At 41.0% G+C, this 21,799-nt stretch overlaps 6 protein-coding genes and 1 long non-coding RNA gene across 8 annotated transcripts; 4 read left to right on the top strand and 3 right to left on the bottom strand.

Annotated features, from left to right (window-relative positions):
- Positions 1-392: 392 nt before the first annotated feature.
- LOC129793606 (probable ATP-dependent RNA helicase DDX23) lies at positions 393-3,403 on the bottom strand. 2 transcript variants are annotated; one of them, XM_055833734.1, is made up of 2 exons: positions 3,223-3,403; positions 393-3,160 (listed from the first exon to the last, which is right to left on the bottom strand). In XM_055833734.1, exon 2 carries the CDS (start codon positions 3,141-3,143, stop codon positions 636-638), a length of 2,508 nt encoding a protein of 835 aa, XP_055689709.1. In that variant the 5' UTR covers positions 3,144-3,160; positions 3,223-3,403; the 3' UTR covers positions 393-635. The 2 variants fall into 2 exon arrangements, with proteins under 2 accessions (XP_055689709.1, XP_055689710.1); XM_055833735.1 differs by having other exon boundaries at positions 393-3,156; positions 3,223-3,399.
- A 31-nt stretch (positions 3,404-3,434) lies between these two features.
- Positions 3,435-8,648, top strand: LOC129793605 (solute carrier family 12 member 9). Its single transcript, XM_055833733.1, has 3 exons — positions 3,435-3,586; positions 3,704-4,000; positions 5,516-8,648. Exons 2-3 carry the CDS (start codon positions 3,736-3,738, stop codon positions 8,119-8,121), a joined length of 2,871 nt encoding a protein of 956 aa, XP_055689708.1. The 5' UTR covers positions 3,435-3,586; positions 3,704-3,735; the 3' UTR covers positions 8,122-8,648.
- A 343-nt stretch (positions 8,649-8,991) lies between these two features.
- Positions 8,992-9,659, top strand: LOC129793608 (zinc finger matrin-type protein 5). Its single transcript, XM_055833738.1, has 2 exons — positions 8,992-9,156; positions 9,211-9,659. The coding sequence occupies exons 1-2, from the start codon at positions 9,000-9,002 to the stop codon at positions 9,585-9,587; spliced, it is 534 nt and encodes a 177-aa protein (XP_055689713.1). The 5' UTR covers positions 8,992-8,999; the 3' UTR covers positions 9,588-9,659.
- A 44-nt stretch (positions 9,660-9,703) lies between these two features.
- LOC129793607 (uncharacterized) lies at positions 9,704-12,145 on the bottom strand. The gene is made up of 3 exons (XM_055833737.1): positions 11,286-12,145; positions 10,458-11,059; positions 9,704-10,037 (listed from the first exon to the last, which is right to left on the bottom strand). Exons 1-3 carry the CDS (start codon positions 11,954-11,956, stop codon positions 9,766-9,768), a joined length of 1,545 nt encoding a protein of 514 aa, XP_055689712.1. The 5' UTR covers positions 11,957-12,145; the 3' UTR covers positions 9,704-9,765.
- Positions 12,146-12,489: 344 nt separating this feature from the next.
- Positions 12,490-13,855, top strand: LOC129793604 (uncharacterized). Its single transcript, XM_055833732.1, has 2 exons — positions 12,490-12,717; positions 12,789-13,855. Exons 1-2 carry the CDS (start codon positions 12,571-12,573, stop codon positions 13,800-13,802), a joined length of 1,161 nt encoding a protein of 386 aa, XP_055689707.1. The 5' UTR covers positions 12,490-12,570; the 3' UTR covers positions 13,803-13,855.
- A 1,460-nt stretch (positions 13,856-15,315) lies between these two features.
- Positions 15,316-17,863, top strand: LOC129793603 (uncharacterized). The gene is made up of 3 exons (XR_008750946.1): positions 15,316-15,783; positions 15,856-16,030; positions 17,717-17,863. It is a non-coding gene; the product is annotated as an uncharacterized LOC129793603 (long non-coding RNA).
- On the bottom strand, positions 17,464-21,772 carry LOC129793601 (erythroid differentiation-related factor 1). The gene is made up of 3 exons (XM_055833729.1): positions 21,548-21,772; positions 18,964-21,460; positions 17,464-18,884 (listed from the first exon to the last, which is right to left on the bottom strand). Exons 1-3 carry the CDS (start codon positions 21,590-21,592, stop codon positions 17,812-17,814), a joined length of 3,615 nt encoding a protein of 1,204 aa, XP_055689704.1. The 5' UTR covers positions 21,593-21,772; the 3' UTR covers positions 17,464-17,811.
- Between the last annotated feature and the right edge of the window lie 27 nt (positions 21,773-21,799).

The following is a 21,799-nucleotide window of genomic DNA, read 5'->3' as shown; positions in this document are numbered from 1 at the left end:
ATTTGCAGATAAATCCGTAACTCATCTGCAGATAATTCAGTAGCTTATCTTTATTTCTTTAAATACTCAATTTTGAATAATTAGGAATTTTGAAACTCCTGGGCATGAATTCTCTAAGAGTGAAAAAGTCCCGTGATAAACTCCTGAAGGTTTTAGCGCTTTAAAAGAAACGTGAAAACCGGGAAAATCTTACGGGAGTTTATCACGGATTCATTATTCTTCTTAGAGGATCATGCTCATGTTAAGTTTACCTCACTTTTTCTGCAAAAAGCCTTCGGGAGTTTATCACGAGAGTTTTTCATTCTTAGAGAATACAGCCCCAGGGGAGTCAAAATCTTGTTGATCTTGATTCCAGAATTTCACTCAATTTTCATAAAATAAAAGAAAAATAATTTCAATATAATTTTATTTTATTAATCTCCTCAAATTTATAATTATTTTCCTTCATTTCCTAATGCAATTTCGAACCATCTCTGCATGCAAAATTTCCCAAAAGAAAAGAAAGAGAATAAAAGACAAAAATTCTCTCGCACAGTGTTTAGTGAAATAGATACATTATTTACTCACGCAGTGCTCAATGGGGGATATTGAAGAGATATTTTGGAGATATTTTAATGGAGATATCGCTGCTGCCTTTAGGCGAAGATCTTCTCCTCTCGACGCTTCTTCGTGACAACTGTTCCGGGTTTGTGTTGCGCCTCCGGATGATTCATTAGCTCCGGCGGGCAAGCTGACACCGGGCTGGACATGATGCACTGCTTGAGATCATAGAAGAGTGCACTGTCGTCCTTTGTGAGGAAGGAAATGGCCACACCATTCTTCCCTGCACGTCCTGTTCGTCCAATACGATGCGTGTAGTCTTCAATGGATTTAGCCATGTCGTAATTGATGACCAGAGAGACATCCTTGATGTCAATACCACGTCCTGCCACATCAGTGGCCACGAGAATATCCTTGCTGCCATTCTTGAGGGATGCCAGGGCGTACTCACGCTGCTCCTGACCCTTGCCACCGTGCAGGGTGCACGTGTTGTAGCCAAGCTTCTCCAGGCCCTTGGCCAGGACATCGGCGCCCTTCTTCTGATTCACAAAGATTATCACTGGTGGCTCAATGCCACGCGATAGGATCTCCATGAGCTTCTTGCGCTTATCATTCTCACCCATCATGTAGGCAATTTGTTCCGTGCGCTCTGTGGGCTTACCAATGGAGCCAATGTACACCGTGGCCGGACGACGGAGGTACGATCTGGCCAGACGTTCCACAGCTGGAGGCATTGTGGCTGTAAACATCACTGTTTGTCTGTACTTCTTCTTCGTGTAGAAATTCGCCATCAACTTCTGCGCATCTTCTGCTTCCTCCGTGTCTGGCTTGAGATTGGAGACAGGCATAAATTCCAGGATCTTCTGAACATCTGGTTCAAAGCCCATGTCAATCATTCGATCAGCTTCATCGAGAACAATGTACGTGCACTGATTGAGGACAAGGTAGCGATTCTCGAGGACATCAATCAAACGCCCCGGGGTGGCGATGACAATTTCACACCCAAGACGTAAACGGAAGCCCTGCTCTTCCCTGGACAACCCACCAACAACCACAACTGTGCGAATCCCCAGCGGAGTGCCGAATTTCACAGTTTCCTCCTCAATTTGCTGCGCCAACTCACGCGTTGGGGCCAGGATTATGGCATACGGACCCTGATCTGCATCCTCAAGACGCTCAATCTTCGGCAGGCTCTGAATCCACGCAAGGAGCGGAATGAGGAAGGCCAACGTCTTCCCGGATCCCGTCTCAGCTACACCAATAATATCCCTATTCTGCAGTCCAATCGGAATAGCTTGACGCTGAATGGGTGTTGGCTCCTTGTAGCCCACCTTCTCCACAATATCCAGAATCTCCTTCTGGAAGCCACTCTCTTTCCACGTCCGGAACGGATTGGGAATCTTCCCGCCCTTAATGGTGATGTTGTAATCCTCCCGGAAGATTCGCCAATCCCTCTCAGTCATCTCATCAATCTCCTTCTCCGACCAATGCCTATCATCCCATTTTTGCTTCTCCTCTTTGCGCTTCACCTTCTTCAGTCGCACCTTCTCCTGCTCCTTCTCCGCCTCCGTGCGACGCTTCTCCAGCAAATCCCCGTAGAATTTACTCTGCTTCCGCTTTTGCTCTTTTATGTCAATCCCCGCGATATTCCCACGCCCAAAGAACTGCACATGATGCCTCTCCTTGTACAGAGCATTGTAATCCACAGATGTATCTTCCGATGCATCCCAATCAAAGACAAACTTCCTGTCATTGAGACGCCGGACGCGACGTTTTTTCTTAATTATGCCCAAATATCTCTCCCGGATCGCTTCGAGTTCCTTCTCCTTATCCTTCGGGGCCATGTCATCAGCTACCGCGGGCTTTCTTCGGTCATCTCTCTCACGTTCAGGTGCCTTTTCACCACCACCACCACCCCTTCTATCACCCCGATCATTCCTTTCGCGATCTCTCTCCATTCTTTCATTCCTCTCAATCCTATCACTTCTCTCCCTGTCTGCACGACCTTCAGGCTCACGAGGTTCACGCTCCTTCGGCATTGGACGCTCCCTTGGTACGATATTCGTAAGAGGAACATCCCCAAAGCGTGGAACATTGGCCAGAGCTGCACGCTGAGCAGCCACCTGCTCTTGACGCCTTTTAAGAGCTTCAGCTGCTCGTTGTTCCTTTGAAATGAAAACAGGACGACTTCTGGCAGCCTCTTCGGCTTTCTTCTTCTCCAGGAGTTCTTCCAGTGAGAGTGGTTCAACTTTCTTTGTTGAAACTTCCTCAATTTCCTCATCTTTGACCTTTTCCTCCGCCTTCACTTCAGCTTTTACCTTCTCCTCACTTTTGCTCGTCGATGGAGTGGGTTTTACCTCCTTGGTGCGATCCTTTGGAGATTTCTCCCTCTCCTTGGGATCCTTTCGCTCTGACCGAGTATCTTTGGGACGTTCACGCTCCTTGGAACGTGAACGAATGCGCTCCCTGGACCGCGAACGAATTCTTTCCGTACGTTCTTTTGATCGCGAACGACGCCTCTCCCTATCACGTCCCCTCTCCCTCTCCTTCACCCCATCATTCCTCTCCCTTGAACGGGATCTTCTCTTCTTATCACTGACCATTTCCTTGTGGAAACTTCCTGTGTAAAGAAAAATTCCTTACTAAACGTTTATCCCTTTGAGGTTATGTCACTGTTTTTACCTTTTTTTCCGTAAAGTTCGTGAACTCTGCCCCTATTTTCCAATCACTTATCAAACTTCTCCTCTCTATGGAGATTTTCCACACAAAACTTTTTAATTAAGCACAGAATAAACAAAGAAAATGCAGGAAAAAACTCCAAGAGCGATAATTTGTTTGTTTTGATTAAGCGGCAAAGTTGGGATAAACTTGGATAAAAATCAGCTGATTGGCATTCGCGAGTGTTTAGGAATTTCACTTATTTGATTTCCATGAAAAATGGTCCTATTTGCGCTTCAATAGTTTCCCACAAGCCCCATAAGCTTGCAAAATAGTTGCAGAAAGACCGAAGGAAAGGATTTTATTTGCAGCTTTCCAGGAAAATTGGGTAAGTTGTCCGGAAAAGCAAAAAAGCCCTCAAAAAGCTTTGTTTGGTGATGCGTCATCGCGAAATTGTGGGTGGAATTGCGCGCCTCATTCACGGCGGATTTCTCCTTTATTCCAGTTCACACCGTACACAATCCAGTTAACCCCATTATGCTGTCCCCAAGCATTAATAACATGAGCACAAATACGGACCCCGCGGACACAGAAACCGCCCCAATTGCTGGGAATCGGCGTCTGTGGCGCAACTTTGGGGGCATCTTCTCGTCACGAAGCAGCGAATCCGGTGCCGATGGGTACGTGGAATTCGGCATCAGTGACCCCGAGAGGTCTCCCGGAAGGACTCTGGGCACATTTGCTGGTGTCTTCAGCCCTGTGGCGCTCTCAATGTTCAGTGCACTCATCTTCATTCGTGTCGGTGAGTCTCTTTCTTTTCTTCTTTTGAATTATGAGCTTCCTCTTCTTCTTTTTCTTCCCACTTGTCGTCATCAATTCATTTCCGTTCCATTTTTTTTATCCACGAATGCACGTCATGCTTATGCATGTGATCAAGGCATAATTTCAGGGAGATTTAAAAGGGTTTAATCGTAAAGAAAAAAAATCTTTGAAAGGATCCTGCGTGCAGGAAAAGTTTTTCTGGGATTGCGAAAAGGATCTTTTCTCCTTATTTTCAAAGAATTTAATTTTTGGGACCACTTTAAGCCCACAAGGAAATGTCAGAGAAGCCTTTGAGGCAAAAATACATTCAAAAGTCAGGAAAGATCGAGCTTCTTGACTCACCGATCTTTCTGATCCTTGTCCTTGTGAGATTTTTAGGTTTTTAGAACGTTCAAAAATTAATTTTATAACAAAAAAAATATTTTAGACATTTTTAAGTGATTTTTTCATGAAGAGTTTGCCTTTCTCTTATTTTTGAGTAGTTGGGGTAGAGGATAAGGCAGATTAAGTCAATTTTTAAAAAAAAATTTATTCTTTTTTCTAAAATTTAATCATTGATATTCCCTGTTAGAGCTTTTTTAGAACTTTCACGATTAATTTGCCAGAATTTTACAAAGTACGTGGCTTTTATTCATGTAATTTTGGGGCTAAAATGAATTTTCCTCAGCACAATGAACTTTTTCAAAACGTTTTGCAATATCAAAAATCAGTTTATGATCTCTCCTTGCTAAATTGATCGACAATTCTTTAATTTCTTTAACCGTTTCTTCTGTTCAAATGATTTTATTGGAAAATTTCACATGGGGCAAAAAGGATCATTAAGGATTTTAAGGTATAAACTTCATTGAAAAAATTATTTGATCTTTTTAATCGTCTACTTTTGGACTAATTTTCAGCCTTTAAAGTATTTGTATGAAGCCCAAATGCAATATTAATTTAAACTTGTAAAAAAAATAGGTTTTTCAGTGCAGTCGTGATCGCGTGGTAGGACCGTCGTCAAAAAGACTTCTCCGCGGTAAAATGGCTTCAGAATAAGGAAATTTGTCTTCGCAGTGGGACAGTTAGTATCCTACCTTTCCAATAGTACTAATTGTCCTACTGAATACAGTAAAATAATCGTAGCGAATCTTTCTTAGAAAACTAATTTAAAATCGACTTTTAAAAAAATCAAAATTGACTTAGAAAACGTATTGATTTTTCTAGCCCCGTAGTTTTTGAAATTTCCGTTAATTATCTGTTGCCGAAGTTCCAAAAAAGCTTTAAAAAATGCATTTTTCACAGAAAAAAGAGTAAAATGGTCTAAGAAAAATCAGTTAAACTGACAACTTTTCATAAAAATCATCTTTTTATTGGAATTTTTTTAAAAATAATTTTTATTTTAAATTGACCCCACATTCCCTTATATTTTTTCATACATTCAAATTAATTCTTCAAATCCAAAAAGGAGATTTAAAGAGCAAAATCAAGCCTTAAAGAAAATCATTAAATTCGGCAGGATTTATCGTTGGGAATGCTGGGCTGTTCGTCACCCTCCTGCAGTTCGCCATTGCTTACACCATCCTCCTCTTCACCGTCTCATCTGTGTGTGCAATCTCAACTAATGGTGCTGTAGACGGTGGGGGTGTTTACTTCATGATCAGTCGTACATTGGGTGCTGATTTTGGTGGTTCAATCGGTACGCTCTTCTTCCTGGCCAATGTTGTGGGATGTGGGCTCTGTGTCACGGGCTGTGCTGAGGGTTTAATTGAGAATTTCGGCCCATCGGGGTATTTGGTTGAGGAGGGGGGCTTTACATTGCCGGACAGCAGGTGGTGGCGCTTCTTCTATTGCTCCCTCATAAATGCCATCATGCTGATTGTCTGCCTCATTGGGGCCACAATGTTCGCCAAGACATCCGTCATGATTCTCGGTATTGTCTCCCTGTGCCTCATGTCGACGTACATCAGTTTCCTGGCACAGGGCCCCATGCAGGTGTCCATCCCGCAGGAGAATCAACTTGTGCAGAATGGAACGAATGTGACGTATGGGGCCTACACGGGGCTCTCTCGGATAACATTCCATGAGAATTTGTACAGCAACTACAGTCAGGATTATACATCCGGTGGGAGTCAGGTGAACTTTGCCATTGTCTTCGGGGTGCTCTTCTCGGGGGTTACGGGCATCATGGCTGGGGCTAATATGTCGGGAGAGCTGAAGAACCCCTCGCAGAGTATTCCACGGGGAACTCTGTCAGCTGTTGCCTTCACCTTTGTCTGCTACATCCTCCTGGCAATTCTCATGGCGGCAACAAGTTCACGCTTCCTGCTGCAGAATAACTTCCTCTTCCTCATGCCAATCAATCTGTGGAAGCCCTTCATTGCCATTGGCATCACAACGGCAACCTTTTCGGCAGCACTGAGCAATATGATTGGGTCGAGTAGGGTGCTGGAAGCCCTAGCAAAGGACCAAGTATACGGAAGTGGCCTTAATTTTGTCATTAAGGGAACGTGGAAGGGTAACCCGGTGGTGGCGGTATTTACGAGCTGGTTCCTCGTTCAGGTGATCCTCCTCATTGGTTCCCTCAATACCATTGCCCAAATCAACTCGGTGCTCTTCATGCTGTCCTACCTGGCGACGAATTTAGCCTGTCTGGGCATTGAGCTGACCGGAGCCCCAAATTTCCGGCCATCCTTTAAGTATTACTCCTGGCACACGTGCTTCTTCGGCCTCATTGGCACACTCATCATGATGTTCGTCATTAATCCCATCTACTCCTCATCCAGCATCATTCTGTGCCTTGTCCTCGTCATTGGGCTGCATCTCTTTTCCCCGGCGTCACAGGGAGCGCAATGGGGATCAATTTCGCAAGCTCTAATGTTCCATCAGGTGCGAAAGTATCTCCTCATGTTGGACTCCCGGAAGGATCATGTGAAATTCTGGCGTCCACAGATGCTTCTCCTTGTCTCAAGTCCACGCTCATGCTGCCCACTCATTGAGTTTGTGAATGATCTCAAGAAGGGCGGGCTCTACGTGCTGGGGCACGTCAAATTAGGCGATTATGAGGACAATGATGATCCCACAATTGACGAATACAAATACTGGCTCTCTCTCATTGATCACCTCAAGGTTAAAGCCTTCGCTGAGGTCACCTTGGCTAAGAGCGTCCGGGAAGGGACGCACCATCTAATCAGAATCTCCGGAATGGGTGCCATGAAGCCCAATACAATTGTCATGGGATTCTACGATGAGGAGAATCTCTATGATTTCTTTGATTCCGAAAATTCCCAGTACTTCACTCAAGCCTTCCGCAGTGATGCTGCCGACGACGAGGGCACGAGGATCTTCCCAACACGCGATCAGGCGACACCGAAGAAACTCTCACCGAGGGAATACGTTGCCATTGTGGATGATGTGCTGCGTATGAGGAAGAATGTCTGCCTCTGCAGGCATTTCCAGCGCATGGACAAAGGGCACATTGGACGCAGTAATCACATCAAGTACATCGATGTGTGGACAGTGAATGTCTTCAATCCTACAAATGAGGATCCCTTTGATGTTGTCTCCCAATTTATGTTGCAACTCTCCTGCATTCTCAACATGTTGCCCATCTGGAAGAAGCTCCACGTCCGCGTGTTCCTCTGTGAGACGCAACAGCCGCCGCAGAATAATCAAGAGAACTTCACAATGACCCCACCAGCTGCACTCGATCATTCCGCTGAATTCCGCCTGAGTCAGCAGCTGAAACTCTTCCGGATCAATGCGACAATTCACCAAATTCCCGAATGGTCAAAGAATGATGACTTTACGCGTCACAGTGCAGTCATGCGGCGCTTCACGCAGGCCCCTGGTACGCAGGTGGATGAACAACAAGAGGAAGTAATCTCAGAGGAGCACCTCAATCGGTCCCGGATGTACATGCAGAAGGTGAATGAATTGATTCGGGAGAGATCCGATCAAACGGCTTGTACCTTCATCTACCTACCAGCCCCACCGCACACATCCGGCCCACAGGCTCACATTAAATCCCTCGCCTACCTAGATCTCCTAACTGAACTAACAGCTGATCTTCCACCCACGATTCTCGTGCATGGAATTCATGCTGTAAACTCAACAACGCTCTAAAAAACAAGATGGCCCCATAACTGAAAGAAAACTAACCTAAAAAAACTGATTCAAAAAAAATAATGAATTTAGAATGAAACATGTTATATTTTTCTATAGATGTTTTACCTCCCACAACTCAACTCATGCGGAACCTGAGAAAATCGTTTTTTTTTATTAATTAATTTCTCAAGGCAATATTTTCTTAATTTTTTGTGTTTTCTTTCCATGAACAATTAAGTTTCTCTCAAGAGCACTCTACTGGAAAACATTCTTCAGACACTGACTGTGATTAGCACATTTATGCATTAAATATTATTTGTTTTAACATCAGCAGTTTCTGTAATAACTAACTTTTAAAGAAAAATTGTAATTTATTTACACATTTATTTTTTTTTTTCGTCTCACTACCGTTTTACAAATAAAATAATTTTAATTTGATTATTATATTTTTAAACTCTTATTTTTAATTAAAGAAATGACATTAAATTTGTATTATTAGCAAAATATATTACGCCAATAAAATGTCTTTTAGCAATGAAAATGTATTTTATGGATTTTATTTGGTTATTTGTTCAAATTTTAGGGAGAAAAGTAAATGGAATTTGATGGAAAAATGGTAGCAACTTGTTTTGAAATATTCTACCAATTAGCTCAATTGGTTTACGTTGGGGGATTAGAACGTGAAGGATATGAGTTCGAATCCTCTTCCAATTCAAGAGTTTTCTTTTATTCTTTTGTTACTCTTTAACACTTTTTTTTTGTAAAGAAAAATGAGAAATATTTTAAATTCTCAAAAAATAAAAAGATTCGTTGAGAAAATTCCCGGAAAAATACGTTACAATTACAAAAAAAACAACATAACCTCACAAGAACTTAACCTAAAAGTTTTATTTGAAATGTTTGATGAAACTTTGAGTGAGAGAAAAATGGGCAAAAATTATTACTGCGACTACTGCAACAAGTCCTTCAAGGATATCCTGGCCACAAGGAAGAAGCACCTAAAGGGCCTACAGCATCAGAAAGCCTACAAAGAATACCACGCCCAATTCAAAGGTAAAGAAAACTTTCCCAAGACTTCAAAGAAACTCAAAAAACCCTTTTTTATAGGAATCAAAGAAATTTATCTGGAGGAATCCCGGAAGAAAACCTGCAAACGCATCCTTGAGGGGACAACGTGTAAATTTGGAAGTGAATGTCGCTTCAGTCACTACACAAAGGATCAACTGGAAGGTATGCGCTTGCAAATTGAAGCAGAAACTGCCAGGAAACATCCGGAAGTACAAAATCCAGACCCACAGTGGTTGGAGAAATTTGTGGAGAGAGTTTGGGACAGAGCTGTCCGCGATGGATGCTCTGTGAAACCCTTCTGGACTCATCCCTACCACCAAAGGCAATATGAAGCTCTTCCTGACCTTCCTCCATCCCTGCAACCACTTAATCCTAGCCTCTTGGAGGGGAATTCTGATGATACCTCTTATAGCTGAATAAATTCAATTTCTTCACAAAGTGCGGAATCTTTTGAATTTGTTTAATTAATAAATTCTTGATGGAACTTTTTTTTTCTCAATTTTTCCTTTCTTTTCCAATCAAAAAGCCAACGTAATTTCAACGCAATTTTTTTTTAATAACTTTATTCTTACCTTTTTCGGGCTCTCCGGACGCTCAGCGTGCAACTTTCCTTCTTTTCTTTCCCGTCAAGGGAATCTCTTCGGATTCTGATGAATTTTTTCTAATAGACTTCCTTCTTTTTGCCAAATCCTCTTCTTGTCTTTCGCACAAATTTATATTTTCAATAATGTTCATCATCGTGGAAAGGGGAACGGAGATTTTCTTTTGCATCAATACCTCACTGGCCACTGTGTAGGCATCCACGCCGATGAAAGTCTTCACGCGGGGATCAGCATAATTCACCAGGAGAGCCAACATGAGGGATTCTGTGGGAAGAAGTTCAAAAGAAATCTCTATTTCATTCTTGATTTATGAATGAAGACTGATTCACTTCATTGATGACCAATTTGATGATGAAATTGAAGAATTTATTGAAAGAAAAATAAAAACTAATCAAGAGAATGGAATTTAGAGAATTTAACGCGTCATGATTTTCCGGAAATGAATCAGAAGTTGAGCAGAGTATCAATTTAAGGGGATCTATTGCAACATTATGAAATTATTGGAAGCATTCAGGGCACTTAAAACTATCATTCAATCCCATTTTCTTCAACTTTTTAGTTGTTTTAGTGTGTACAGAAAAAATCAATGAATACCCCCTTTCTCTCTCAAAAAATCCCCTCATTTCTTAAAAAATTATCTTATCAGCAGAACAATGAGCAAAATTTAAATATCATTTATCTTACCTTTCTGCTTCTCCACGGCACAGAAGAGGGGAGTTTTTCCAGCCATTCTATCACGTTGATTTATCATTCGTGCCTTCAGATCATTAATTTTAACACTCCTAGCCATTTTTACGGGATCTTCCTCGGAGAATTTTGCTATTTTATCCTTGCATGCTGTGATGAAGTTTTTCTCATCCTTCAGCTCGGGAGTGGATGATTGCAAGCCCAGGCATTCATCGACGTACCGTAGAAGCTCATGGAGGAAGCTGAGCTTCCCAGAATCAACGACAATGCGGAAAATTCCGTGAGTACTGAAATTTTCTCTCTGGAGCTCAGCCAGGGATGTCTTCCGGAGGATAGTTGTGAAGATTTCAACGTTCTGGGCATGCTTGGCAGCCAAGAGGGCACAATTATTCCCATTCCGGTCAACTTTTGTCGCATCTGCACCCTTTTCGATGAGCAGGGAGATGATTCGGCTGTCTGATTGACTAATTAGGGCAATTTGGAGGGCACTGTGACCCTGGAGTGTCTCCAAATCCACTCCCAATTTGCGAAAATTCAGCGTTAAACATTGGCGCTTTAGTAGGGTTTCATTTGACTCCAATGCTGCGGTGTGAATTGGCCTAGAAGGATGTTTTTCTCATGCTAATTATTCAATTTTGTTGTAAATCCCTCATTTTTCAAATAATTCCCACCAATTGGGTTAATTGGTTAGCGCTACAACTAATCAACGGAAACGTCGCGGGTTCAATTCTCACCAATTAACTTTTTTTCTCGAACGAATAACAAGGTCACTGAACTCCCCTAAACTCCCTTAAAACAGATTTTAAATCTAAGGCAGATACTCACAAATATCCATCATCATTGTATTCCGTACATTCAATCCAGTCCTTGAGCATCCAATTCTTCACAACCTTATTCACATCCGGATGCACTGAGGCCTCCAAATCTCGCAGCATGGCAGCAATTTCCTCATCAGGGAGACTCTCGAATCCCTCCACAATTGTTTCCGTGAGATCAGTCTCACTTGGAAGGCGCTCAGATGACCTCACAGCGGGACGTTCCTTGATCTGCTGTCGCAGCAACTTCTGTCGCTCCGTCAACCTCACCCCGAGATCCTTCCCTGTACTGGCTGTCGGGGTGAGTACCTTCCGTTTCCTGCCACCCTTCACGACACCACCAACAGAGAGAATTGGGGGTTTTTGCGCGGAATCTGTGGCTACTCTTGGCACTTCCTCGTCCAAGGTTGTCTGCGTACTGCGATCAATTCGTTCAACGGAGCAGTGACACAATGACTTGCTCGACGAATCCGGGGATTCCCCATTCAGAGCAGCCAAAGTGGCAGCAAGAACACGCGCTTTGACACTTCCATTGGGAATCTTGAAGACAACACCAAGCAACTCCTTATACGCACTGAGCAACGCCGGTGAGGGAGCTCTGGAGGTGACACTTGAGGATTTCCGTGGAAGCACTGACACGTGCTTGACAACATTCCGTGTATTCCCTTCGGATTGCGCCATCAAATCGAGGAATTTCTCCGTGTCCCTCTTGGGGAGCGTCGTAGCGTCTTATCGATGAGATTGATCCCACAGAAATGAATGTTTTTCGCGAATTTCTTATCACTGCGTATCAAAATATTTCGGGGACTTCCCCCTTATCAGTTTTTTAACACTTCATGTCTTACGCGAGGATGTCATTCGATGTCATGTGATTTTTATACGCTGCTGTGTAGAAAATTTTGTGGCGTTAAGTTGGTATTATATGAGGTAAAATAATGTCTTGGAATTGTTTTTATTACACTGTGTGTAATAAAAACTGCTGTTGAATAAGTTACCCGAACTTTCTTTTTGAAAAACAATTTCATCTGTTTGTTTTATATTCTTGACTCTTTTTTGACAAAATTGAGATAAAAATAAATAATTCTTTACTCAAAGGACTCAAAGTAAACATCGAATAATTCTTATTAAATTACATACCGCTGTATAATAACACGTAATATTTTACAGTGGCGTAAAAATTTTTCCTCTTTCGCGTATAAAATTAAGATAAGTTTGACAGTGAGACGTCAAAATTATTTCAAAACCGCCAACTTTTGCTTTCTCAAGAAAATTTTTAATGAAAAATCGGAAAAATCATGGCTTTGCGTGAATTAATTGAGCAGTGGAACACGGTGATGCCAACCAGGATCTCGGAGCAGCAGCTTCTATCCCCAAATGAGCTATTCCTCATGGATTGTCTCACAAATATCTTTGCTAAGATTAACAAAGCCGTCCCAATTAATGTAACGGAAAAGAGAAAATTTGCCGTTTCTAGCGGTTTTTCCTAATGAAATTTTCATTCCTTTTTTCCCAGCTCAAGGCTAAGGATGAGGAGTTGTGTCGGCTGGCCAAGCTGGATATGTGCGCTGATGTCAATTCGCTGTACAAGTTGTCGGATAAAAAGAATGAATTCTTCTATTTTGACTTGATTGAGCCATCGCCAAAGAGGACGCTGCATCTTCAGCAGAATCTCCTCAATTACGTCCTGTACTATGACATGGTCAAGGATAAGGTGTTCATGAAGAGCAAAGAATCCGGGCATCATATGGAGGAGCTCACAACACGTAGGCAGGATTTGCAGACGCGCATTGAGAAGAAGAAAATCATAAATCGAATGAAGGAGGAGGAAGAGCTGGCACTCAGGGTGGAAGACAATGAGGTGGATGGGAAGATGATGGCGGAGAAGATGAAGCACAGCGGCATCAAGCAAGGGTGGAACATGTGGCAGGAGAAGGTGAAGCAACTGGAGGAGGAGATCCGGAAATTGGATATAAAGGTGCAAATGATGCAGAATGAGCTTATTCCTTATGATAAAATTGAGAAGATGCAGGAGGATATTGCCTACACGCAGAAGGAAACGGAAAAACTGAAGGCAACTAATGATTCAGACGTAGCCTCCAGTACCGCTGCAACAGCTACAAATGAGAAAATCCATTTATCCATTAAGAAAACTGGGGATCTCCTGCAGCAGCTGCGGGATTTCATCGAGAAGAAAACCCTCGAGAAGAACATCTTTGCGGATGCACAGAAGATAATCAATGAGCTACAGTTGCAGCTGACAAGTGAGGCACAAGCTGTTGGTGAACTTCGGAATATCGAAGAATCCGAAAAGATTAAAATTTCCCAATCAATGCAGAGGAACAAAGAACTCGTCAGGGAATCTGTGAAGCTGCTCAAGGACAAGGAGGCAAATTACAAAAATCTCAAGGATAAATATGCAGAGAAGATGCAGAAACTCGCTGAACTCAAAGCTAAAGAGGATGATTTGAAATACGAAATTGAAGAAGGTGAAATAGCTATTCAGAAAATTCTTAAACTTATGGATTAGAATAGTCTGAGAGGGATTTTCAATAAAATTTCTTTATTTTTCATTACAAAAAATCTATGTTTTACTGCGATTTATTATTCTTCCAAACTGATACAGCAATGGGGGGAAATTTGGGTAATCAGGGTCTAAATAAAAAGTTCAGGAGCTGAAGAAAAGATACAGAAGTCGAATAAAAATTGAGAAAATGATTGGAATTATCAAAAACTGAAAGAAAAGTACTGAAAAGAAGTCAAAAATCGGAAGACTAGAAATAGAATAAAAAATTCTACAAATTCTTAAGAAGTTGATTTTTAAAATAGATTTAGAAAATTAGAAACAATAAAATTGAAACACGAGTTTAAAAAATCTGAAGAAGCTTGAAAAAATCCTGAATTGAACAAAAAAAGAAAAAAAATTTAAAAACTCAAAAAGGAATAAAAATATTCAAAACTTGCTTTAAAAATGATAAAATGACTTAAAAATTGTGTAACTTCAAAGAAACCAAAAATTAATTAAGAAAATGATTGAAATTATATGAAAAAATCGAAGGGCTAAATAAATAAAAAAAAAAACGATTGAAGTTTTTTGAAACAGATTTTCAGAGAAACCTTAAAGTTAAAAAAAAAAATGAACAGAAATTCAGGAGATGAATAATAAAAATTCAGCAATTCAAGAAAAAATGAGAATCTTCTGAATTCGCTTTATTTTAGTTTAAATCCTTTAAATGCTGATTATTCATTCAGATTCTGATTAAATAATGTTTGTAGGTTGTTTTTTATTAGTTTCAGAATTATTCTTTATTCATTTCTGAGTTTCTTTTTGTTCCGTTTCTGAACTTTTCATTCAGCTTTTTAAGTTTTTAACTCGATTTTCAGATAGTTTCAATAATTTTCTAAATTAATTCTGGTTTCTTTGAAGGTTCAGAATTTTTAAGTCAATTTCTGATTTTTTTAATTTAATTTTTGAATATTTTTTTTCTTCATTCAATTCAGGACTTTGTCAAACTTCTTCTGAAAATTTTTTTAATTCGCGTTTTAAGTTTATTGTTTCTAAATTTTCTTATTCTGTTTAAAATTCCAGAATTTTTAATTCTGTTTCAGAATTCTTTCAGAAAATTTTAATTTTTTTAATCAATTTCTTATTTTTTTTGTCAGCACATAAATTTTCTTCATTGAGCTTCTAAAAATTCTTTTGTCATACAGAGAATTAAAGAATTATATTCTCACAATCACAGAAGATCCGTTCTAACGACGTTCTAAAATCATGACGTAAATTGAATATATAGAAAAGAATGTTCTTCTGTTGGAGATTTATGCTGAGTGTGGCATGTATTCTGTGCTAATTTATTCGTTGAACAAGACAAGAAAATTCTTCAATCGTCTCAATGGAGTTCCGCCGCACACCATCCAGCACAACAAAGAATTGCGGAAAAATCGCATAAATTTTTCATTCTCCTTTTACTTTCATTTAATTGAAGCTCATTTAAATAAAATCAATCCTTCTTTGCTCGATCATCAGCACCGATCAGCACCACGCGATCATGAGCATTCCGGAGTGATCGTAACTTTGTGGAGGAGCGCGCGCGCGCGAGCTCAAGAGAACGTGCTCCGCATAGGAACGTCACACAATTTTCCTTTTCGCGTGCATTGCGGGTCAAGGTGAATTGGATTTGTGTAATAAGTTTATAAATCAATAAAGTGAGAGAGACACAATTAAAATATTTCCTCTTCGGCACCTCATTGTATCATGAATAAAATGGTCACGTTTTGCGATCAATTGCAATAAAAAAAAAAGTTAAATTCAAACTCATCGATATTATATTGCTTCCATTCGCGCCCACACCATCGTCGATCCCAACAGTGGATCTGTGAGTAGGTATAAAAACTCCGGGAACCTCTTCTGGGAACTTCAGTTACCATCAATCAGTGCTCAATCAGAGATCCTCCTTTGCTAGTCAAATTAGCTAACTTTGTGTGTGAAGAGAAAAATGCAGAAGTTAACTGTGAGTGGAAGGATCACGAAGGATTCATTTTGTGCACAAAATTCATTTAAAAAAAAATCTTTTTTTCTTAAGATCTTTTTGGTGCTTTTGGGAATCTTTGTGGCTTCCTCATTGGCAGCTCCTTCACCACAAATTGCCCTCACAACATCTCCATTTGGTTATGCTGCCTACACAGCCTACAGTTCTCCGTATCTAGCATCACCCTATCGCTACTACTCACCCTATAGATATGCCTATCCTGGCTATGGTGAGTATCCTTCTTCATCTTCTTTTTCAGGATGAGAAAATTAATCAATTTTCATTGAATTTCCATTTATTTAATCACGTGAAAAATTAATAAGAAAAGTTCCTCAATGGGTGTGTGCATAAATACAGTTGTGTGCAGAGAAATAGTAGCAGCAAAGAACTGTGCATAATAACAGAATCAAAGGATTTTTTAATCCTATTTTGCAAAATTATTATTGTTAACTTGTTAAGCGTCTAAAACATCTTAAAATTAACTTTTTAATCTTATTTAGCCCATTCTGCTACTTATGATCGAAATTTTTAATTAATTCAATTAAATTTTTGTCCAATTCAGACAACAAAAAATTAATTTCTTTCCCAAGAATATTTTTCATTCTGTGAAAAGTCTTGTAATTCTTTTCGAATAAAAAGTTTGTAGTAACAAAATGTTATAACAATGAACACAGAATTAAAGGGAAAAATTTCTTCTAACTAAAATCAATTTGTTTCGTTAATTCATTACTACGCTTTCATTCAGTGTGGCGCTGAAAGTTAGAATTTTACGAATTTTATAAGAAATAAGGTTTATTCCTTTGATTTTTTGGATATTAGTCCTTTTTCAACGACCAAGAAACCTTTTAAATTCCCTTGAAATCTTAAAATTTCAGTACAAACAAAGATTTCAAGGATTTCTTGGTCTTAAATAAGGCCCATTTTTAAGTTTTTTTTAAACTCTATTTTGTATTAAAAATTCCTAAAAAGCTGTATGAATATTTTAATTATTTTTCAAAGAAAAAAACTTGCCGAATTACATTAAAAAAGTTAATTTTAGTAAATTCTGAAAATTATCTGTGTTAAATTCTCGAGATATTGTAATTTTGTTCAATGTTTCTTATTTAAAATAGAAAATTATCCTTCTTTTAACAATTTATTAAATTGACAAACAAGAACGCAGATAAATGCATGCAAAAATCCTTACTGTCGTGAAAAAAAATCGAAAGAATCTCAGTCAGCTCAAAAGACACCCAATTTGTTCTAAAAAACTTCTTTCAACATTTCTTCCTTAAAGAAAAACTTCAAAAATATTTATAAATGTTAAAATTGTGGATCAGTTCATCAATAATTTCCTTATCTTGAGCTTTTCTTGTAGATTTCCTATTTTTTCTTCTCCAAACTCATTTCTGTCCTAATTTGTTCAATTCAAAACAAACCTATCTGTGAAAAAGGTGAAAAATCAATCCTTGACCGATTTTGATAATTTTTCTCTAACTTTCTGAACAAAAAAAATTTATTAAGTTCATTAAATCCTAAAAATCCTCTTTGTCCGTTTTGTAGAACATTCCTATTTTTTCTGCACCAAACAGTGAATCCTCTAAATAAATTTTCATCGCTGTTATTATTCCGAACACAACTACAAAAAATTCCCTTAAAAATTCTTAAATGATTAAAAATCAATTTTTATGTATTTTTTTAAACTCTTTATTCAAGAAATTAAAATCTTCACAGCACTTTTTTTATTCTTTCCTATCTATCATTTATTTTATTCATTTCTCTATTTTAGTGGGTAAGGTACTTATTAATTACAAAGTATCGCCATCATTTAGTTTCTTTTTTAAACATTGAGGAACTTTTTAAAATGTTTCTAAAATTCATTAAATTCACAAAACAAAACATTCAAATTAAATTATTAAATTCTTATTCATTTTAGGATACTACGGATACCCATATGTTGTTTAAAGAACATTAATTGCTGCGTAAATTAAGGATTCCCGAAGGATGTTAAAAGGATAAAAAAGGAGCTTTTTAGACGTTTCTATTGTTGAAGTTTGAATAAATTTCGAGAATTGTTGAGATATTTTGTTGAATTTTCTCTTTTGCTGCTTCATCCTTGTTTGACTTTCCCAAGGAGGCGCTGTAGATGCTCTTGAGGACATTGAGGAGCTCTGTGCTGGCATCTTTGACACCTCCTCCTCCTCCTGCGGCTTTGGCTGCCATTGTGGCACGCAGGAGATTCTTGAAAACAGTCTGAAATTGTGATTCAAACATTCCCAGATTTACTTCAGCTGTCTCATCGAGCCCCGCCAGAGTATCGAGGAAGTCTTTAGCCTGTCGCAGGATGCTGATTGCCTGCTGGAGTGTCTTTGTCCTGCCCACAGTATCCATTTGGTTGTCTGTGAATTCCATGAGTTCCGTGAGAACTTCAAAGCATTCGCCGTGATTGGAACTACCGCGGAATAGGGCGAAAGCTTTCTCAAAGTAGAACCTACACAGCTGCACCATATTCTTCTTCTTCTTCTCATCACAGCTCCCACTTTGATACTTCACCACGCACCCACAGACAATCCCAAGGCGCGTATAGATCTGCCCCATGCGGTAGGTGTAGGATGTCATGCGTTCGACATCACTGTGCGACTGGCAGAGCTTCAGTGATCGCTGGAGGAGTTCCATAATTTCCTGGTAACGTTCACATTTTACATCCCAGAAGTCCTGCATGCGCTGTGCCAGCAGGAAGGTCGCCATTGCGAGTTCCCAGTGGGCTATATCCCAAATCTCGGGGTTTCGTTTGCGCTCCTCCAGCTTGCTCAGGGCTGTATTGTAGGCTCCAAAGGCTTCATTGTAATACTTCCGGGTCATTGATTCAACTCTTCGTGGATCATGAAGCGGGAAGGTCATCAGATCGGCCATTTGACGACTATATCTGCCCATATTGCAGTAAATTAGTGCCAAATTCACATTGTCATCCACCTCCTGGAACAGCTCAATACTCCGCGTGAGATGCTTGTGGGCTTCCGCCATGTAATTCAGGTACTTCTCTTGATACTTCTGCACATTCTCCTCTTCCCTCAGCTCTCCCTGCTTCCTTCTATTGAACATTGCTGGAAAAAAAATAAAGAGAAATTAGACTTTTTTTCATTGAATTATCTTGTCCGGAAGATTGTTCCGGAAGATACTTACTGAGTGCTTCAGACATGTAGAATGTTCCAATTTCATTCACAACATTCCCAATTCGTCGTATTAGATGACCTCTTAGCATCCCCATGTCCATTTTGAGGGCTCTCTCATACACAAAGAGGCTAATTTTTAGAAGCCCCTCAGCTGTCCCCCCTGCCCGAGGGAGCCCAAAACGTTGAGCATCCTCATCGTCACTCTCAATGAATTCCACGATAATTCTATCATTCTCCGTCAAGGCATTAGTTGTCTTTTGCGTCTCATCGATGTTCTTGAAGTTCTTCCCAAATTCCAGATAGCAATCCCCTGCTCTGGACAGGAGACTACTCACTTCCTTCCCATTACTTGGCCAGTACTTCCGAACGGCATCTTGGCAACGAAAAGACAAATTTAAGTACCGGAAAGCCTTTGCCAGGTCTCCCTGTCCATAGGCAAGCTCCCCGAGGACTCTATACGTGAGGGTAGCCTTCTCCAGGAGAAGTAGCCTCAAGTGGAGACTCCAACACTTGACAGCTTTAAATTTTCCCGCAACAGGGAGATTTTCCTGCCCCTTCTCCTCCGTTTTCTGCTGATCCTTCTGTCCTCTATTCTTCTTCCGCCCGGCACTTCCTTGGGCATCAGATGGCGGCTCCTTTCCCTTCCACCCAAGAGGAATCACATCTGTCGGATTGACTAGCATCGGCTGCGGCGTGAGGGTTTCATAAGGAAGCGGGATGGGTTGCAGGGGTTTGGCCATATTGAGATTTTCCGCCTCCTTCCGAATCTTCTTCTTCCTCTCAGCCTCATTTGTTTGCTGCTCCGATTCCCGGAAGTACTTGAGACACTTCAGCCCAGCCACAATGTTCTCCAGGGCAGCAAAGCATCGACTCTCCGTGTCTGAACTCAGTGCCGGCGGGCGGGTGTTGTGCTTCCAATTCTTCTTCTTACTCTGCACCGCCGTGGCTTCCTGGATTGTCTTCACGGCAATCACCTCACCACTGTCCACAAGTTCATCACTTGTGTGAGGAGAAGATGCGGCCTGGAAGTCCTCCACGTCGGAATCATCTTCATCGTAGAGAGATTCATCGTCATACTCACTCTCATCACTTCCGGATGAGAAGGAAATATTCTGCGGATCAATCCCGGATGGGATGTTTAGGTCGGAAAGCATGTAGTGAGATGAGACAACAATCTGCGGATGAGTCTCCTTCGGGAGGAGCTTTATGCAATTGTCAAGGAGCATCTTAACAGCTCCCGCCTGTTGATTGGTCATCTTCTCCACGGAACTCTTCATATTCCTGGCCACGCTGTAGAGTAACATTGCCACGGGGATTGTAAAGGGATTCGAGACGTCTCCACTTCCTCCATCTGCTTCTGCTGCATTCTTCTCACTAGTCGGTTCTGCCGGAGGTTTGGGGGTTTTGTGCTCTCCTTCGGTGCAGAGTGTTGTGAGATCATACAGCTTCACAACGTCATCTTTGGGCCGTTTAAAGAGCCAATACGTATGCCCGGCCTTTGTGGCATTCGCCTTGAGGAAGGCCAGGATATTCTGAGCGACATTTCGGATGATTTTCGGGGAGAATTGAGAGTTCTCCAGGAAGGGAAGATCTTCCGTCTTGATTAATTCGTACTTCTGGACAATCCCGTCGAGATGGTAGCACATGACAACCTCAGGGACGTTGCACATTAGATTATCCAGCCAGTAGTCGATCCCTGTGAGGACATTGATGGGTTTCTTCATGTCACGCAGACGGAGGCTAATACACGGCCGCGTGCCACCACCAAAGATCGGCATATCCGTCCCAATGAGCATCCGGATGTCCTCGAAATTCCACACAATGCTCCTGTTGAAGGTGTGCGTGAATCTCGGATCTGGAACACTTTGTTCCACACCCGGTTCCGGAAGAATGGGCCCCTGACCCTGAAGTTGCAGCGAAGGGCTCTCCCTCAGCTGCTGCTGCCGCGGCGGTGGCTCTGCTTGATCCTCCTCCTCATCCAGCAAGCTATGCTGAAGGAATTTCTGATGCAGCAACCTCTCCTGCAGAACATGCCTACTGCGATTGGTAATGAGGTAGCGAATCTCCTCATTTGACATCCTATTGATAATCCTGTCGCGCATAAAATTCTTCAGCCATTCCCATTCAACCGGAGATCGACACAGGAGGTACTTCTGCAGATCAAATTCATCAATGAGCATTGTATTCCCAATACGATGAACCATAAGGCTGAGGGCACTATTCGGGGCATAGGGGAGCCTCAGGAGACGCTTAATTATCTCAGCATCGCTCACAACGTCCACCCCACCAATGCAGTCCGGGAACATGTGAGTCATGCGGAAGCTGGAGAAGCCACTACGATGAATAGCCGCCTGTTGCATCCCGTTGAAATTGATGGAGTTCCTCACGAAATTCGGCGGGGGGAGAAGATTCAAATTCGTATTGCATCGAAGCTGGGAGAAGTTTGACGGTGGTCGGCAACTGGTGTACTTGACCACGGCTTGGGATTTTATTTCCCCATCAGATGACTGCAAAGAAACGCACAGAAAGTCAGTAAATGCACAAAAGAAAGCCCCCGTTGGATGGATTTCCTAGAAGAAATTCTTCATTCTAACCTCTTCTTCGTCGTCTTTTTGATTTTTCACACCTGACGGATTCATTTTCACTGCAATTCTTGATTTTTCCTTCTCCACGTTTGCTTTGGGAGTTTCTTGACCTGATGAACTAAACCAGATTACATTCAGGACGTGACTTTTTATACAAAATCCAACGGGAAGAGAAAAATCTGGAACTTTCGTGAACGGTTTGTTTGGGATTTTGGTTGATTTTCTTTTTCTTTCGCCGCCACTGCATTGACAGCTGATTGA

Source organism: Lutzomyia longipalpis, chromosome 3 (genome assembly GCF_024334085.1).
Source record: "Lutzomyia longipalpis isolate SR_M1_2022 chromosome 3, ASM2433408v1".
In the NCBI taxonomy this organism is placed as follows: domain Eukaryota; kingdom Metazoa; phylum Arthropoda; class Insecta; order Diptera; family Psychodidae; genus Lutzomyia; species Lutzomyia longipalpis.
The sequence above is the reverse complement of the archived record's forward strand: the minus strand, read 5'-3'. Positions and strand labels throughout refer to the sequence as shown.